At 35.8% G+C, this 18,520-nt stretch overlaps 2 protein-coding genes and 1 long non-coding RNA gene across 6 annotated transcripts in view; all 3 read left to right on the forward strand.

Annotated features, from left to right (window-relative positions):
- Positions 1-917, forward strand: part of LOC143247311 (cytosolic 10-formyltetrahydrofolate dehydrogenase-like) — a 40,600-nt gene extending 39,683 nt beyond the window's left edge. Inside the window, exon 25 of the transcript XR_013026502.1 lies at positions 247-917. The gene's annotated coding sequence lies outside the window, so the exon portion shown is untranslated. The remainder of the gene's footprint in view (positions 1-246) is intronic.
- Positions 918-7,804: 6,887 nt separating this feature from the next.
- Positions 7,805-17,394, forward strand: LOC143247318 (uncharacterized). 2 transcript variants are annotated; one of them, XR_013026509.1, is made up of 2 exons: positions 7,805-7,987; positions 16,326-17,394. It is a non-coding gene; the product is annotated as an uncharacterized LOC143247318 (long non-coding RNA). The 2 variants fall into 2 exon arrangements; XR_013026510.1 differs by having other exon boundaries at positions 7,850-7,987; positions 16,400-17,394.
- Positions 17,395-18,092: 698 nt separating this feature from the next.
- LOC143247316 (muscle calcium channel subunit alpha-1-like) overlaps positions 18,093-18,520 on the forward strand; it is a 133,449-nt gene continuing 133,021 nt past the window's right edge. For 2 of the 3 annotated variants that reach the window (XM_076495150.1, XM_076495151.1), the window contains exon 1: positions 18,094-18,187. In XM_076495150.1, the coding sequence (XP_076351265.1) occupies positions 18,178-18,187 (10 nt within the window). In that variant the 5' untranslated portion in view covers positions 18,094-18,177. Of the gene's footprint in view, positions 18,188-18,520 lie in introns of all 3 variants that reach the window. The other variant, XM_076495156.1, reaches the window with a different exon arrangement.

Consider the following 18,520-nt stretch of genomic DNA (forward strand, 5'->3'; position numbering starts at 1 on the left):
CAGTTGATGTCACAATTTTGTTATAACATTTTTGCCACTAGCAAATGATGGACAATATTGATTTTCTAAAAATATATGCTATTTTATGGATTTAGTACATGTATTTGGGTAGCTTGTGACCAATATTTGGGACTTTATTATAAAGTAAAGGTGTAACAGTTACCTTTTTTATTATTGTTGGTATGTTTATATGCACACACCACAACTACCAACGTGTGATCTTTACTAATATAAAATGAGCAATTTCCTGTTATAATGACAGTAAACAGTTTGTACATATCTGAAAACTTTAAATGTGAATTTGAGTTTATTTAAATAGTGATAAAAGTAGCCAACACTGTAGAGTTGATAACAACCATTATAGCCATTAGAAGGTTACACTTCTAAGTTGATTACTATTTGATCAGTTTATATTATAACAAAGTTGGATATTTTGCCTGTTTATATAAGCATGTGTTTATGTTAGAACTTTTCAAATCACCACTGGATTTGAATTTTTTGGTTTTTTGAAGACTTGCAGCTTTAAGTTTAACCAGAAGGTGAAAAATAAAGCACAGACCTGTTGGTGGTTCGAACATTGTTGGTATTAAAAATGTTTTAAGAAATGCACATAACACAGATGTAAATATTCTAAATAACTGATATAAACCAAACTGTCTACACTACCTCTGTATTTTTCAAATACCCTTGTAGTAACATTGTCTGGTCTAGGGTGATTTGACCAGTTTTATTTCAATAGAAATGCTATAATAATAGCATTTCTCTTTAAAAGTCCTTGACACATACTGTTAAATTATCATAATTCTCAATCGGGTATCTTAATATGTTCGTTAAATACTTATATGCTCTATAAAACTTTAATACATATGATGTATAAAGGTACCATGCTTAGAATAAAAATGTGGTACTTAGAAGAATAATGTGCTAAATGAGAGCATGAGACAGAATGATAATGTGCTGAAGAGAAATATGGTACTTGAAATAATGATCTTCCCAAACAAAAGTATGGTACTTAGAATAACGTGGAATTATCAGAATAAAACATATATTTAACAATTATCAAACCAACGAATGTAGTGGAAGTAACTTTAGACTGTAGTTACAAACCATGTGCAAGTACATGTGTACACGATAGGTAGTTCATCATTTTTTGTGTTACGTTTAGAGGTTTATCTGTAACATATCAACAACACACCTGTATATCATGCAGTAGAGGACTGCACTGTTAGGGACAACCCCACCTTACAGTATGATGCAAGTGTAAACTAATTAGTACCAAGGTGACAGAGACACCTGTATAGATCTTGATCTTGCTAAACCTTCATCTAGTGTCATCTCTACATAGGATAGGGGACAAAATATCTTCAATATTTGTAAGATGAAATGGTATAAAAGAATTTAGAACACTATACAAAGTTGTCTAAACAACTGTACAAAGAACAACTTTCACTAATATAATAGCGGTAGTTGTGAAGCCTGGAAAGCATACAAACGAGGCCAGGCAGAGTTCATATAGATAAGTCAGACACAGCATGGGCAAAGGAAGTTATTATTGCATGGAATAGAGTCTGTGTTCTCTACAGATGAGCAACTTTCAAAGCCTGTGACATGAAATGGAATGAACTGTACAGCAAAATAAATCTCTAACACTAAATTTTTGTGCTTGGACACCTGCATGGTGTGTTGGACACCATCACTGTTAATGATCAAAACATGGTCTATATGTGCAGTTACATTAATGTGAAAACTGAGGCTCAACCTACAGCAATTCATATCTAAACTACAGTTACACCAACCAATAAGAGTCATCTTTAGTTTGGATGAGATACAAGAATATTTTTCTTAAAGCCATATAAGGCTATCTGCTGTATCCATCGAGGGGAAACAAGCCCCAGACATTAGTTTTGTAAATCGGTACTTACTGCTGCCCTACCAGGAGACTACACAAGAGTAATAAATAAATCTATAGATGGAGTTCCATCTCTGTATCAGGTAAAATTTCAATTTGTATGAAGCTCACAGAATTTATTTATTGAAGTTAACATCTACGTAATTATGCAACAAGCAGCATTTCTGAAATGTGGACTGATGAAGTGGTATTTGATGTCATTACCAAGTCAAATCCTGGAGAAGTCTTGCATATCAGATTGAAGTGGACAAGAAAACTGTAACAAAGCTGTCGAATTTGCAACAGGTATATAAATAAAAAAACTGTAGCTAGTCAGAACATCTAGAAGATGCTTATAATAGTGCAGCTGCTCGTGCTTGCTGACAAAATACTCAGAAGAGTTATTAGCGTAACAGATCTAAGATTCGTCGTCAGCTGCACTAGTTACCAAAAGATGCATCATAATTTATCAATATCTCGCCAGTCCTCTTCAAGATGTAAACTATATGCACCTAGCTTGCTTTAATAGTCCAGTTAGATGTCGTGCTAACCTTTGCCGATGACATTCTGTTGTTCAGCAAAGGATCTAGTAAAACTGAAATTGAAAACAAAATGAAACGCGTGACAAACAACCGAACTTCACCACCCACATTAACACTATGGTAACCAGAGCAATCAAAGACATCAGTGCACAGAAAGTTACAACAGGAAATTGAGTTGAAGAAGTCAACTGATTGGGCTTTACCAAAGTCTTATTCACTCTATCCTGGATTACACACACCATATTATCAGTAGGATTATTACAGAACTAAAATAAGGACGAAAATGTTAAAAACGTGTCACAAGTTGTAATCCAGTCATTCCTATCAAAGCCCTCACAAATCTCAGTGGCGTTATAGAGCACTAACTATCTCAAGCATTCAGTCATCAAGCCATTGCTCTTTTAAATCTTGAAATTCCACAACGATCATATAGATACTAAAACTAGGGTGTGTTGTCGCGAAGTTACGTGGGAGACGATCATAGGTGAACATGTGATATACCAACACGTACAGATAATTAGTCCCCACCAAATCAAGATTTCTCCGTGAGTAGTACGTATCAGTCTAGATATAAAATGTAGGAATTTGGCAGTAGTGAAGTGAAAAAAAGTCTTTAAGCACCAAATTAAAAAAAAACAACAACAACAAAGACGAGAACCTGTCATATAAGCCACAAATGATTCCTATATCAAGAAATGGTTGGGCATTCTTTGACTTGCAAAACAACATTTTTTTTTTTGTGTGTGAAACTTTTCAACTTCCAACAAGCAACACGAGGATCGAAGCTAGAAGCCATAAAGCAAGCCTTCATCTGTGCAAATGAAAACGACGAACTTCAAATAAACGGTGCTAACAACAGAATATTTACACATCGCGCACTAGTAAGTATAAAGTGGTTGGATTCCAGGTGGGTAATATAAAGCAAAGCAACCGCTGGTAAGACCAATATCTGGAGGTATGTGCCAAGCCATACTGTGGCAACAGTAAAGGTGGAAGTTGATTAGTTCTTAGTAGAAACTCTTTTACAAAATCCTGTATGACTCTGCTAACAGGATATTTATTTCTTTTGTACTATTAAAGCATTCTATTATAATCTGTTAATCAGATTAACTAATATATAAGATCACAATATAATTATTTTCGGTTTTCAGTGATAGGTTTTGGTTTGTTTTGAATTTCGCGCAAAGCTACTTGAGGGCTATCTGCGCTAGCCGTCTCTAATTTAGCACCACTCACCGCCAACTTTTGGGCCATTCTTTTACCAACGAATAGTGGGATTGACGGTGACGTTATAACTCCCCAACGGCTGAAAGGGCGAGCATGTTTGATATGACCGGAGATTCGAACCCGCGACCATCGGATTACGAGTCGAGTATCTTAACCACCGGGCCAGTGATTGGTGTTTGACTAATTTTATCGTGGTAAATTTAAACAAAATATTTTATAAAACACTACCTTACCTAGCAAACAAGATTTCTCTACACTATTTTATTGTATAACCGTAATGTAAACACCAACACGCCATCATTCATCTACACTCTTTTAAACCAGTTACCTTAAAAAACGTCAGTTGTCAAAGTAACTATTTTTACATGCAGTCTCATGCAAACAGAGAAAAAGTGATCCAGTGCCAATTGTGGTTACTGTTCGACAGAGAAACAACCTGGCTTCCAGGTTTAGAGTTCAACGTTGACATGTAACAAGATAGCTCTGGCTATTTCTGTTCACTATAGTAGGGGAAGCTGTGAAAAATTATTGACGTAAAATGTTGTTCTAATTATTATTTTCTTGACTAACGTAGTGTCACTGCATTAATATTCTTAGCTTTTTTTGGTATTTTGCGCAAAACCACTGGAGGCCTAGCTGCCTTAGCCGTTTCTAATTTGAAGTGAGGAATCGGAGTAAGACATCTAGTCAATATCACTCTCCGCTAACTTTTGAGCTGAAACCGGAATTCACCGTCACATTACAACGTCCACACGGCTGAAAGGGTGAGTATGCTTAACAGCGGTATTCGAAATTGCGACTCGAGAGCCCCCTTACCACCCGGCATTTCATATTCTTATCAGTATCGTAAGTTCTATTCAAGCAAACTAGAATCAGTCATTTTTTTCAGTTATGTCCTGACAATTCTAAAATTAACAGAAACACACACAACACTGGTTCTTGTAATACGAAATAGTTGTTAAGACAACGTGACGTTCAGTCTTCATGCAAGAAAGTGTAGGAAACTATATTAGCACTCGCACAAAATGAACTGAACCAGTGATGGCGTTTTTAAAAATGTGAGTTTTTCAGACGAACTAAATTTCCTGAAGTTTTACACAATATAAATAATGAACCTCAGTTCATAAAGTGTATACAGTGGACTTTTCAGGTAAAATATTTTGTAGTACTACGACACTTAGTTGTCAATATAATTTTTTTACTTAAAATTTATGTAACTGAAATCATAATTAAAAATACTGGTATAAGTTGGATACAGCTTTAAGGAGTTTTCTTACTTGAGGAAAAGTTGGATACGAATTTGAAGAACTTGCTTGAAGATAAGTTGGATATATCCTTGAGGCTTGCTAACTCAAGGATAAGTTGAATACAGCTTCAAGGAGATAACATTTACTACAGGGAAGGAATAGAAGGTCAGAAATTAAAGAAATAGGAGGGTTTTTTTTACAGAAGTAGAATGAGATTTGTTTTAGGGGAGGATACAGATGTGTGTGTTAGGTTTACAAGAGAAGACAAAATATGGCAATAGAAGATGATGTATATGTATGAGTTGCAATTGTGGGTTTCAAGGGCAGAAACGTTTTAACTGGTAATTATTCTAAGCCACGTGATCAGTTAGAAGATATATCAGGGACAAATGATATGATGAAACCAGGGTTACTAATGTTTAAGAATACTAATGGCATAGTTGTGAGAGACTTGAAATTTAGACATACTGCTTAAGATTATATGGGGTCAGATAGTAAGGGACGATGATTTCTTGTACGAAGTTAGCCACAAAGCTACACAAAGGGCTATCTGTGTTCTCTCCGTTACGGGTATCGAAACCCGATTTCTAACGTTGTAAGTCTGAAGACATAACGCTGTGCCATTGGAAGGCATGATTTCTTGAAATAATTCATCACAGTTTCTATATAAAATAATCAGAGATAGTAATCAGTGATGATGAGAAAACCCACGTGTAGAGAAAAATATATATGTAAATAATCAGAGAGTCAACCATTAGAAATCCAATTCAACTTTATTATTTAACTACTAATGAGTAAATGTTTACAAGTGATGAAATGAGGGGTGGGTGCATTTTATAAAAAGTGATCATTTCATAATTAGGTTTAGCGTTTCGATATTGGTATAAAAAGTAATTAATTTAAATATTTAATTTTCAACAAAATTTTGAAGAGATCAGACAAGTTAATCATTAATGACTTTAGATAAAGAATTAAAAAGTGATATAGGACAGAGTTGGAAAATTAAAAACAATAAATAAGTGCTTTTAATTTATAATAGACATGCTGCTCGAAAAAGAGGAAACTTGTATCAAGGAAAAGCAACCCGTACTGGCTTGCTGAAAATACACATGACGAAATTGAGATAAATGCTATAAGTTTAGCAACTTTAAAATTATCTGGTAGAGTGGAGGACTTAAAGGACTACAAGTTAGATGAGATCTTATAAAAACATCAAGAAAGTTCACAAGAAACATTTTGTTGATAATATTAAAACTAATAACAAGGATGTTTTATTTATTTTAAAGGTAACGAATGTTGCACCGAAGATTGAGTAATTAAAGTATGTTGATGACAAGGTTTTGGTTGAAGTTAGATCTCTTCTGTTTTTATAAGAAAAGATGTTAGCAATATCCTGATTTTGAGCATTCTGTGGGAAATATTGGAATTGGCCTGAATTATGTAGAGATTGATCCATTCATGGCACATAGAAAAGCTGAAAGTTTAAACATTGATATCGCTTCAGGACCAGACATGCTTTTCAAAGAGGTACAAATGAGGCCACAGATCAGACATGAGAGTCTTTCATTTTATTCTTGATAGGCCAACAGACAGTTGGCAAATGCTTAAGTTGACAATGCTACTACATTTTTCAATGAAGAGGAATAAGAGTTACTTTGGACATTATAGATAATTTAATTTTACTTCCATAGAGAGGTGAATAGATGAAAAAAGGTAATTTAAAAAGTTTAAAGTTTTTTTAGAGAAACAGTATATGATGAAAGAGGACAACACGGACTCACCAAACGTCAATCTTGCCTTCAGTTGTTTAATTTTATCGAAACTTATACTTGTTATATGGACCATGGAAAGGATGTGGAAGAGGTATATTTAGATTTTGAAATAAACACCTTTTGATGTGTTGCCACGTAAAAAAATAAGATGAGAATATAATTTTGATTGGTGTTTGGTAAAGATTGTTTAGTGAGATTAAACAGAGGTTAGGTTAGAAAATACAAAAATCTGTTATTGACTAAGCTCAAAGAAACTGTTTCTTTGTTAGTAATGAAGTTAGACCCGGTATGGCCAGGTGCTTAAAGAACTCGACTAGTAATCTCAGAGTTGCGGATTCGATTCCCTGTCACACAAAACATGCTCGCCCCTTTTAGCCGTGGGGGCGTTATAATGTGACGATCAATCCCACTATTCGTTGGTAAGAGAGTAGTCCAAGAGTTGGGGTGGGTGGTGATGACTAGCTGCCTTCCCTCTAGTCTTACACTGCTAAATGAGGGACAGATTACCTTAACCACCTGGGCATGCCAGGCCTCGTTACCATTAAATAATCGCAAAAAACAACAACCTCAACAATAGAATCCATTACAAGAGAAAACGGTTTATAATTTTCTAGCACGTATGTTTCTCGAAGTAAATATTTATTCTTAAAATATTAAATTTTATATCAGTGAAGTATTGTTTTATTTTTCTAGCGGAACTATTTATTTTGATAATTTTATTATTGGCTCTGAAGAAGATGTAGTAAATAAAATGTCCCATCACATTATTTGTGACTTGAAGAACGGATATGACAAATTGCACATGATTTTCAGCAAAAACTAACTACGTGTGATTAAAGCATATATTGGGTAGGAGTTTTGAACAATCGAACAACAAGGTGCAAAGGTGATTAGTTAACGTATTTTAAAACTTTTAACTCGAAACACTTTAAATATTTGACTGTGTTGTACTTGGCATGTGGTCGAAAACTTTGCATTGATGTAGCTGTCTAGAAAAGATGTGTAGTTAACAAGATACACCTTACGCTAGTTTTTCGAAGTCACATGACGCGAATATCACGTGAACGGTCCAAAGTAGTTTTATTAGTTGGAACTAATTGCGTTTTTTGAGAAACCGTTCCAACAGTTGCGTGGATTTCAGCTAGCGTTCCAACTGTTTTCTTTCACCACATGTTTTCGCCGGTGTTTTCCACCATAAATCTAAGAGGCTTTTCCACCTTCCTCATCTTGGCTAGCTGAATATTTGCAGAGGTGTTTTCAAAAGTATTTTCGTCTGAGAAGTAATATAAATTTTTTCACGATGACTATTCGGTAAGTTTGTTTGTTTGTTTCACCTACTACTTTCTCAACCACAAGTCTGGTGAGAGGGAGTTTGATTTAAACATTGTCGATTAAAGAGATTGACTGAACCATGTACACCACTACAGAGAATATCTAGGTATATAGTTGCGCTGAATTAGTGAAATGTGGTGTGTTAATCGAGATAGGTGATAGTAATCAACCTGATAACAATGAAAAACCGAAACCACTTGTTAATCTTATTATCATGTGTTACGTGTTGTCTTATTACCTTGTGTTACTTGTGATCTTATTATCATGTGTTACTTGTTAATCTTATTATCATGTGTTACTTGTTAATCTTATTATCATGTGTTACTTGTTAATCTTATTATCATGTGTTACTTTTATCTTATTACCTTGTGTTACTTTTATCTTATTACCTTGTGTTGCTTTTATCTTATTATCATGTGTTATTTGTTAATCTTATTAACATGTGTTACGTGTTGTCTCATTACCTTGTGTTACTTTTATCTTATTATCTTGTGTTACTTGTGATCTTATTATCATGTGTTACTTGTTAATCTTATTATCATGTGTTACTTTTATCTTATTACCTTGTGTTGCTTTTATCTTATTATCATGTGTTATTTGTTAATCTTATTAACATGTGTTACGTGTTGTCTCATTACCTTGTGTTACTTTTATCTTATTATCTTGTGTTACTTGTGATCTTATTATCATGTGTTACTTGTTAATCTTATTAACATGTGTTACGTGTTGTCTCATTACCTTGTGTTACTTTTATCTTATTATCTTGTGTTACTTGTGATCTTATTATCATGTGTTACTTGTTAATCTTATTAACATGTGTTACGTGTTGTCTCATTACCTTGTGTTACTTTTATCTTATTATCTTGTGTTACTTGTGATCTTATTATCATGTGTTACTTGTTAATCTTATTAACATGTGTTACGTGTTGTCTCATTACCTTGTGTTACTTTTATCTTATTATCTTGTGTTACTTGTGATCTTATTATCATGTGTTACTTGTTAATCTTATTAACATGTGTTACGTGTTGTCTCATTACCTTGTGTTACTTTTATCTTATTATCTTGTGTTACTTGTGATCTTATTATCATGTGTTACTTGTTAATCTTATTATCATTTTTTAAAAATCATTTTTCGTACAGGTTGGTTTTAAAGGTGTTTTGGAGTTAGCTTAAATAATATATTAAAATAGTTACGTATCATTCGTGCGATATTTTCTCGTTTCTTGTTCTACGACCCAAACATTCTCTCTCCATATCTATACATATTATATATTCATCGTTTTATCAAAAGCTACGAATTACGCTGGTCTACACCTCGATAGATCCTGGTCGCACCAAACATGCTCGCCCTTTCAGCCGTGAGGGCGTTATAACGTCACGGTCAATCCCACTATTCGTTGGTAAAAGAGTAGCTCAAGAGTTGGCGGTGGGTGGTGATGACTAGCTGCCTTCCCTCTAGTCTTACACTGCTAAATTAGGGAGGGCTAGCGCAGATAGCCCTCGAGTAACTTCGCGCGAAATTCAAATTCTACACCTCAACATAATACCCGTTTTACCAAAACCTTTTTATTGTCAAAATGAAAAGTGAATTACGTGCTTGTCGGGTTTCTTGTTATTGTGTGTCATGAGCCCAAGGTTTTTATACCTTGGATACTGTGTCAAAATGGTCACTGCTTTTTGGATGTCTGATATATAATAAGAGAAAACGGATAAGATTGTTAGTGATGAGTTTGGGAACAAAAGGAGAATTAGACGTGTAAATGTACCTCAGTTTTTACGATAAGTTTCGCTAAAAATATCTATAAGAATTGAAGAAAATTAACAAATCAAAAGAACACATTTATATGTATAGATATATATGAATGTCATAGCTCTTTGCTGTTTGTTGTAGCCTATTCTAGCTTTTTTCAGAAAAAAGTATTTGAAATATTGGTTTCTTGAGGACTGATAGGTGAGTTTTTTAGGGTTAATCAGAGAATTACGTGCTTTTACATACGGGTTTTTTAAAAGTGTTAACCTGAGTATTACGTAATATAACGCGCAGATTTTTTAAGTGTTATTCTTACAATTTCGTAAGTTAACGTACGAGGATGTTGAAGTATTATTCTGTGAATAACGTACTTTGATGACTTAAAGTGTTTTTACTGTTTGTTGTCAAGCCTAAGGCTACAAAATGGATTATGTACGTTGTTTCCACCACAGCTAATCAAACCCCGGAATTTAATATTAGAAGACCTTAAGCTGAACTTTTCAGAACTCAACTATATTTAATTTACTAGACCAAATATATGCATTTTTTCTTCTTTTGAAAACAACCTGTAATGAACTGTTATCTGTACATTATATCAAACACCTCAACTTGTTAGACAACAAATATTCATGTAAATCATGAGAGGAGGGCTAAATAATACCAGGTTTTGTGAATCCTCCAGTGAGACAATGGTAACTCTTTGTATTTGGAACGCTACAATCAGAGGTTCGATTCCCTTCGGTGGACACAGCAGATATCCCGATGTGGTTTTCCTATAACAAACACACACGCATAGGTTTTGTGGAAGTAATTATAAAATGTTTTTCGTATCGAACGTGTTAGGGTTTCGTTTATTGCTGTTAATCTATAAAAGTGTATTTTACGTGAATCGGGTCTGTGGTAAAATTCTGGCATTTGAGAGCTGCCATTTCGGGCTCGAAATCGTGCAATACTACGAAAGGGTAAAATTTATGGGTGTATCATAAGAGTAACAGTCAGTCCCTTGGCATAAATGGAGGGCGGTAGGGTCAATAATACAAAATTAGGAATTTTTCTTGAGAAATTTCGCACAAAGTTCCTCGAGGGCTATCTACACTAGTGATCCATAATTTAAAAGTGGTGGATTAGAGGGAAAGCAGGTAGTCAATACCACCTACTTTCGAGTTCTTCTTTGCCAAATAATAGGGGATTGACTGTTCATTATAATGCCCTTACGGTTGAAAGGACGAACATGTTTGATGTTAGAATTTGCAACCTGCAGATTTCGAGTCGAGAAGACTTAACACCAAGCTATGTCAATATAAGAACGGCAAATGATATCCATAGCAGCCTTGTCATATGTACGAATGAAATATAATTTACTTTCCAATTCGTTTTGCTTCCGCAAACACCGCTTAAGTTGGCAACAGTATTATCTATTAGGACATTTTACCATTTAAGAGTGCCATGGACTGGGCGTAGCCTATTTCATGTCAAACCGCCTTGTGAAGCTCATTCCCTTAAAAATAGTGTTTCGGATTACGATTCTCAAAACGTAGCGAAGTGACATAGCATTAAGTGTCTGAAAGTAGAAATACAGCTTTAAGTATCTAAAAGCAGTAATACAGCTTTAAGTATCTGAATGTAGTAACATAACTTTAAGTGTCTGAAAGTAATAACATAACTTTAAGTATCTGAAAGTAGTAGAACAGCTTTAAGTATATGAAAGAAGTATTACAGCTTTAATTATCTGAAAGAAGTAACATAGCTTCAAGTATCTGAAAGTAGTAACACAGCTTTAAGTATCTGAAAGTAGTAACGTAGCTTTAAGTACCTGAAAGTAGTAATAAAGCTTTACTATCTGAAAGTAGTGGCATGGCTTTAAGTGACTGAGAGTAGTAATACAACTTTAAGTGTGTACAACCTTCTGGTGAGTTCCTTAACAGAGTCTACCCTTGTGTACAGCCATCTTGTGAGTTCCTTGACAGAGTCTATCCTTGTGTACAACCTTCTAGTGAGTTCCTTGACAGAGTCTAGCCTTGTGTACAATGATCTGGTGAGTTATTTAAAATAGTCTAGTCTTGTGTACAATCTTCTGGTGAGTTCCTTAACAGAGTTTAGTGTTTTGTACAACGTTCTGGGGAGTTCCGTAACAGAGTCTGGCGTTGTGTACAGTCTTCCAGTGAGTTTCTTAACAGAGTGCACCCTTGTGTACAACCTTCTGAAGAGTTCCTTAACAGAGTGCACCCTTGTGTACAACCTTCTGGTGAGTTCCTTGACAGAGTCTAGCCTTGTGTACAACCTTCTGTTGAGTTTCTTAACAGATTCTAGCCTTGTGTACAACCTTCTGTTGAGTTTCTTAACATATTCTAGCCTGGTGTACAACCTTCTGGTGAGTTCCTTGACAGAATCTCCCCTTGTGTACAACCTTCTGGGGAGCTCCTTAACAGAGTCTAGTCCTGTATACAACCATCTAATGAGTTTTTTAACAGAGCCTACCCTTGTGTACAACCGTCTTGTGAGTTCCTTGACAGAGTCTAGCCTTGTGTACAGCTTTCTGATGAGTTTTTCAACAGAGTATCGTCTTATGTACAACCTTCTGTTGAGTCCCTTACCAGAGTCTATCCTTGTGTACCACCTTTTGGGCAGTTGAGTAACAAAGTCTAGCCTTGTGTACCACCTTTTGGGCAGTAGATTAACAAAGTCTAGCCTTGTGTACAACGATCAGGTGAGTTCTTTAAAATAGTCTAGTCTTGTGTACAACTTTCTGATGAGTTCCTTGACAGAGTGCACCCTTGTGTACAACCTTCTGGTGAGTTCCTTGACAGAGTCTAGCCTTGTGTACAACCTTCTGTTGAGTTTCTTAACAGATTCTAGCCTTGTGTACAACCTTCTGTTGAGTTTCTTAACATATTCTAGCCTGGTGTACAACCTTCTGGTGAGTTCCTTGACACAGTCTAGCCTTGTGTAAAACCTTCTAGTGAGTTTTTTAACAGATCCTACCCTTGTGAGTTCCTTGACAGAATCTCCCCTTGTGTACAACCTTCTGGGGAGCTCCTTAACAGAGTCTAGTCCTGTATACAACCATCTAATGAGTTTTTTAACAGAGCCTACCCTTGTGTACAACCGTCTTGTGAGTTCCTTGACAGAGTCTAGCCTTGTGTACAGCTTTCTGATGAGTTTTTCAACAGAGTATCGTCTTATGTACAACCTTCTGTTGAGTCCCTTACCAGAGTCTATCCTTGTGTACCACCTTTTGGGCAGTTGATTAACAAAGTCTAGCCTTGTGTACAACGATCAGGTGAGTTCTTTAAAATAGTCTAGTCTTGTGTACAACTTTCTGATGAGTTCCTTGACAGAGTGCACCCTTGTGTACAACCTTCTGGTGAGTTCCTTGACAGAGTCTAGCCTTGTGTACAACCTTCTGGTGAGTTCCTTGACAGAGTCTAGCCTTGTGTACAGCTTTCTGATGAGTTTTTCAACAGAGTATCGTCTTATGTACAACCTTCTGTTGAGTCCCTTACCAGAGTCTATCCTTGTGTACCACCTTTTGGGCAGTTGAGTAACAAAGTCTAGCCTTGTGTACAACGATCAGGTGAGTTTTTTAAAATAGTCTAGCCTTGTGTAAAACCTTCTAGTGAGTTTTGTAACAGAGTCTACTCTTGTGTACAATTTTCTGGTTAGTTTCTTAACAGAGTGCACCCTTGTGTACAACCTTCTGAAGAGTTCCTTAACAGAGTGCACCCTTGTGTACAACCTTCTGAAGAGATCCTTAACAGAGTGCACCCTTGTGTACAACCTTCTGAAGAGATCCTTAACAGTTTGCATCCCTGTGTACAACCATCTTGTGAGTTCCTTGACAGAATCTCCCCTTGTGTACAACCTTCTGAAGAGATCCTTAACAGAGTGCACCCTTGTGTACAACCTTCTGAAGAGATCCTTAACAGTTTGCATCCCTGTGTACAACCATCTTGTGAGTTCCTTGACAGAATCTCCCCTTGTGTACAATCTTCTGGTGAGTTCCTTAAAAGAGTCTACCCTTGTGTACAACCTTCTGGTGAGTTCCTTGACAGAGTCTAGCCTTGTGTACAACCGTCTTGTGAGTTCCTTGACAGAGCCTACCCTTGTGTACAACCGTCTTGTGAGTTCCTTGACAGAGTCTAGCCTTGTGTACAGCTTTCTGATGAGTTTTTCAACAGAGTATCGTCTTATGTACAACCTTCTGTTGAGTCCCTTACCAGAGTCTATCCTTGTGTACCACCTTTTGGGCAGTTGAGTAACAAAGTCTAGCCTTGTGTACCACCTTTTGGGCAGTTGATTAACAAAGTCTAGCCTTGTGTACAACGATCAGGTGAGTTCTTTAAAATAGTCTAGTCTTGTGTACAACTTTCTGATGAGTTCCTTGACAGAGTGCACCCTTGTGTACAACCTTCTGGTGAGTTCCTTGACAGAGTCTAGCCTTGTGTACAACCTTCTGGTGAGTTCCTTGACAGAGTCTAGCCTTGTGTACAACCGTCTTGTGAGTTCCTTGACAGAGTCTAGCCTTGTGTACAGCTTTCTGATGAGTTTTTCAACAGAGTATCGTCTTATGTACAACCTTCTGTTGAGTCCCTTACCAGAGTCTATCCTTGTGTACCACCTTTTGGGCAGTTGAGTAACAAAGTCTAGCCTTGTGTACCACCTTTTGGGCAGTTGATTAACAAAGTCTAGCCTTGTGTACAACGATCAGGTGAGTTCTTTAAAATAGTCTAGCCTTGTGTAAAACCTTCTAGTGAGTTTTGTAACAGAGTCTACTCTTGTGTACAATTTTCTGGTTAGTTTCTTAACAGAGTGCACCCTTGTGTACAACCTTCTGAAGAGTTCCTTAAGAGAGTGCACCCTTGTGTACAACCTTCTGAAGAGATCCTTAACAGAGTGCACCCTTGTGTACAACCTTCTGAAGAGATCCTTAACAGTTTGCATCCCTGTGTACAACCATCTTGTGAGTTCCTTGACAGAATCTCCCCTTGTGTACAACCTTCTGAAGAGATCCTTAACAGAGTGCACCCTTGTGTACAACCTTCTGAAGAGATCCTTAACAGTTTGCATCCCTGTGTACAACCATCTTGTGAGTTCCTTGACAGAATCTCCCCTTGTGTACAATCTTCTGGTGAGTTCCTTGAAAGAGTCTACCCTTGTGTACAATCTTCTGAGCAGTTCATTAACAGAGTCTAGTCTTGTGTACAACGCTCTGATGAGTTCCTTAAAAGATCTAGTCTTGTGTACAATCTTCTGGGGAGCTTCTTAACAGAGTCTACCCTTGTGTTCAACCTTTTGGGTAGTTAATTAAGAGAGTCTAGCCTTGTGTACGACGATCTGGTGAGTTCCTTAACAGAGTCTAGCCTTGTGTACAACCTTCTGGGGAGTTTTCTTCGTTTCGTTTCTCTCTGATATTCGCTCAAAGCCTCCCAAGGATACCCAGTGTTAGTCCTCTCTGATGCTGAGCTGAAAGACTAAAGATAAGGCTGCTAGTGAACAACACTAGCTGTCAACAGTTGGGCTACTCTAATAGAATATGGGATTTGACCTTCACTTCTATAACTCACTCGCCCCAACGTGTAGAGCGTGATTTTATGGAAACGATATTAGGACTTTGGACCTTTGTATCATAGGTTTGACAGGCTAATCATTAGGGCCTGTCCAACCCAAAAGATCAATTTGTGTTACCCGCTTTGTCCACCGAAGAGAATCAAACCCCAGATATTACCTATGTAATTCAGTAGACTTACCCCTGTCCTACTGAAGGATAGGTCTAAAAAAAATGCCTGGATATACAAAGTGGTAAGCAGACGGAAAATTATCTACATTTGATGAATGTCTTTCAACAGGGGACGAAGTAATGGTAAAAACTACTGTTATTTAGGATATTTATGTAGATAACATATAACAGTAGTGGTAAAAAAAACTACTGTTATGTTCACATAAACTTAAGGAACATATCAGTTTTATTAGACAGTATTTAATAGACAGTACTGTTATATTAATATAAGTAACAGACAGTAATATTATATTAGTATAGATAACAGAGAATACTATTATATTTATATAGACAACGGACAAAATACTGCACTATGATATTTATATAGATAACGAACAACAAACTGCACTATTATATTTATATAGATAATAGACAACAGATTACACTATGATATTTATATAAATAACAGACAGTAGATAGTACTATTATACTTATATAACTAACAGACAAGAGACTGTACTATTTATATAGATAACAGACAATACTATTATATTTATATTGCTAACAGACAAAATACTGTACTATGGTATTTATATAGATAACAGACAACACATAGTACTACTTAATTTTATATAGCTAACAGACAACAGATAGTACTATCATATTTATATATATAAAACGGGCAACAGATTGTACTATGATATTTATATAAATAACAGACAATAGACAGTACTATATTTGTTTAGATAACAGACAGTACTATTATATTTATGTAGCTAACAGACAACAGACAGTACTACTATATTTATATAGATAACAAACAACAGACTGTACTATTATATTTATATAGATTACAATAAGATTCCAGTTCGTGCTACAATGTGGAAAAAGAAATCGTATATTTTATTTCACGTCAACCTGCAGGAGATGATGTGTCTGTGTCAACCTGTAGGAGATGATGTGTCTGTGTCAACCTACAGGAGATGATGTGTCTGTTTCAACCTGTAGGGATGATGTGTCTGTTTCAACTTGTAGGAGATGATGTGTCTGTTTCAACCTGTAGGAGATGATGTGTCTGTGTCAACCTATAGGAGATGATGTGTCTGTTTCAACCTGTAGGAGATGATGTGTCTGTTTCAACTTGTAGGAGATGATGTGTCTGTGTCAACCTGTAGGAGATGATGTGTCTGTTTCAACCTGTAGGAGATGATGTGTCTGTTTCAACTTGTAGGAGATGATGTGTCTGTGTCAACCTACAGGAGATGATGTGTCTGTTTCAACCTGTAGGGGATGATGTGTCTGTTTCAACTTGTAGGAGATGATGTGTCTGTTTCAACCTGTAGGAGATGATGTGTCTGTGTCAACCTGTAGGAGATGATGTGTCTGTTTCAACCTGTAGGAGATGATGTGTCTGTTTCAACTTGTAGGAGATGATGTGTCTGTGTCAACCTGTAGGAGATGATGTGTCTGTTTCAACCTGTAGGAGATGATGTGTTTGTTTCAACTTGTAGGAGATGATGTGTCTGTGTTAACCTGTAGGAGATGATGTGTCTGTGTCAACCTGCAGGAGATGATGTGTCTGTGTCAACTTGTAGGAGATGATATGTCTGTGTTATATCTACTCCATCCTTTACGACATATTCTACTTTCTCAACAGCAACAAGAAAAAATATTTTTACAACTTTTTAGTTGATTATTTCTCTTAATTTATAACAATTCATATTTGGCTAGAGATCGGTCCTGTATATGTACAAGACCAAGAAAGTCATTTTCGTTCTTACTTCAGGTTTGAACAGAAGTTTTAATTTTTTTTTCAACTTCTTTCGTTTGTTATTTCTAGTATTCTTCCTTTAAATATTAAAAGAAGATAATTTGTATCGTAAATACAAAATTTTAATAAAATATATGACGAGATGTAATCCATATGTGGCCGATGTCATACATTTCCTAAACTCTCCTTGTTCTAGAACACATAAACTTTAATAGATACCGTGAGTGACGTATCGCTCACGTAGTGAAGAACGTTTTACAGGGGATATTATTTTGATGTTTCACTTGTATCGATTATCATATAAATGATGAGTTGATGAGTATTATGAAATAATATAATACGAAAAACACCCTGCTATTAATACATATTCTAGAATACAATGAGCATTAGAAGCTAGCAATTGCTCATTTCACTGAGAATTATAAGGTGACACTTGTCGATAATTTGGTTAAAACTTCCAAAATAAGCGTTTTTATCTTTTAGGTTTTCTCTCTTTTTTTATTAGCTTAAGAATGTTTTTATTTTTCAACGAGATACCAGCATTTTTAATAGTATGAACAAACAGCAAACATTCTGTTTTTCTTTTAAAAATATTGACTGCGTTTAAATGGGAACTTAGTCAAGGCTGACCATTCTCTGCATCTTTATAACAAACCCTAGTATGTTCATTTCATGACAATTGTTTAAGCACTTTGTAAAGAATAACAATGGAAACACGCAATAAAAGTTCATGAAATCTTATCATGTATTATCTATAGTTTCATTATTGTATTGTGGCGCCCCCGAACGAATATTTTGAATAACAACATTTCCTGGGGACTAGCGTGTAACCCGGATAAAATGACTAGTGAAGATCGACTCGGTGACATGAAAAGACACGTGGAACTTGTACTGCACATGATGCAAATAATTCAATTATAACTTGGACACGATGGCCTCGAGTAAGTTTCATAGTTTTGTGTTTATACGAAAGATAGCAACGTTATCCAATCTAAATAGAAATATTTTGAGTATATCACAGACTCGTGTGAAGTATATATGTGGTTTTGTTAGATTAATAATGTATTATGCTTACTAAACTCACACAGAAACTGATGCACGTTCTTGTGGTACTAGTTTATACAGGGTGTTCGGAAAGTCACTGTGCACTTATATATTTATTAATAGACATGTTTCAATATAGAATACAGGAGGTAAATATGAATGACAATTATAAACAATGTTGAAAGTTACCCCGTTAGCATCAATACAGGCCTGGATCCTTCCTGTTTTGT

Source organism: Tachypleus tridentatus, chromosome 3, assembly GCF_004210375.1.
Source record: "Tachypleus tridentatus isolate NWPU-2018 chromosome 3, ASM421037v1, whole genome shotgun sequence".
NCBI classification, from domain to species: Eukaryota; Metazoa; Arthropoda; class Merostomata; order Xiphosura; family Limulidae; genus Tachypleus; species Tachypleus tridentatus.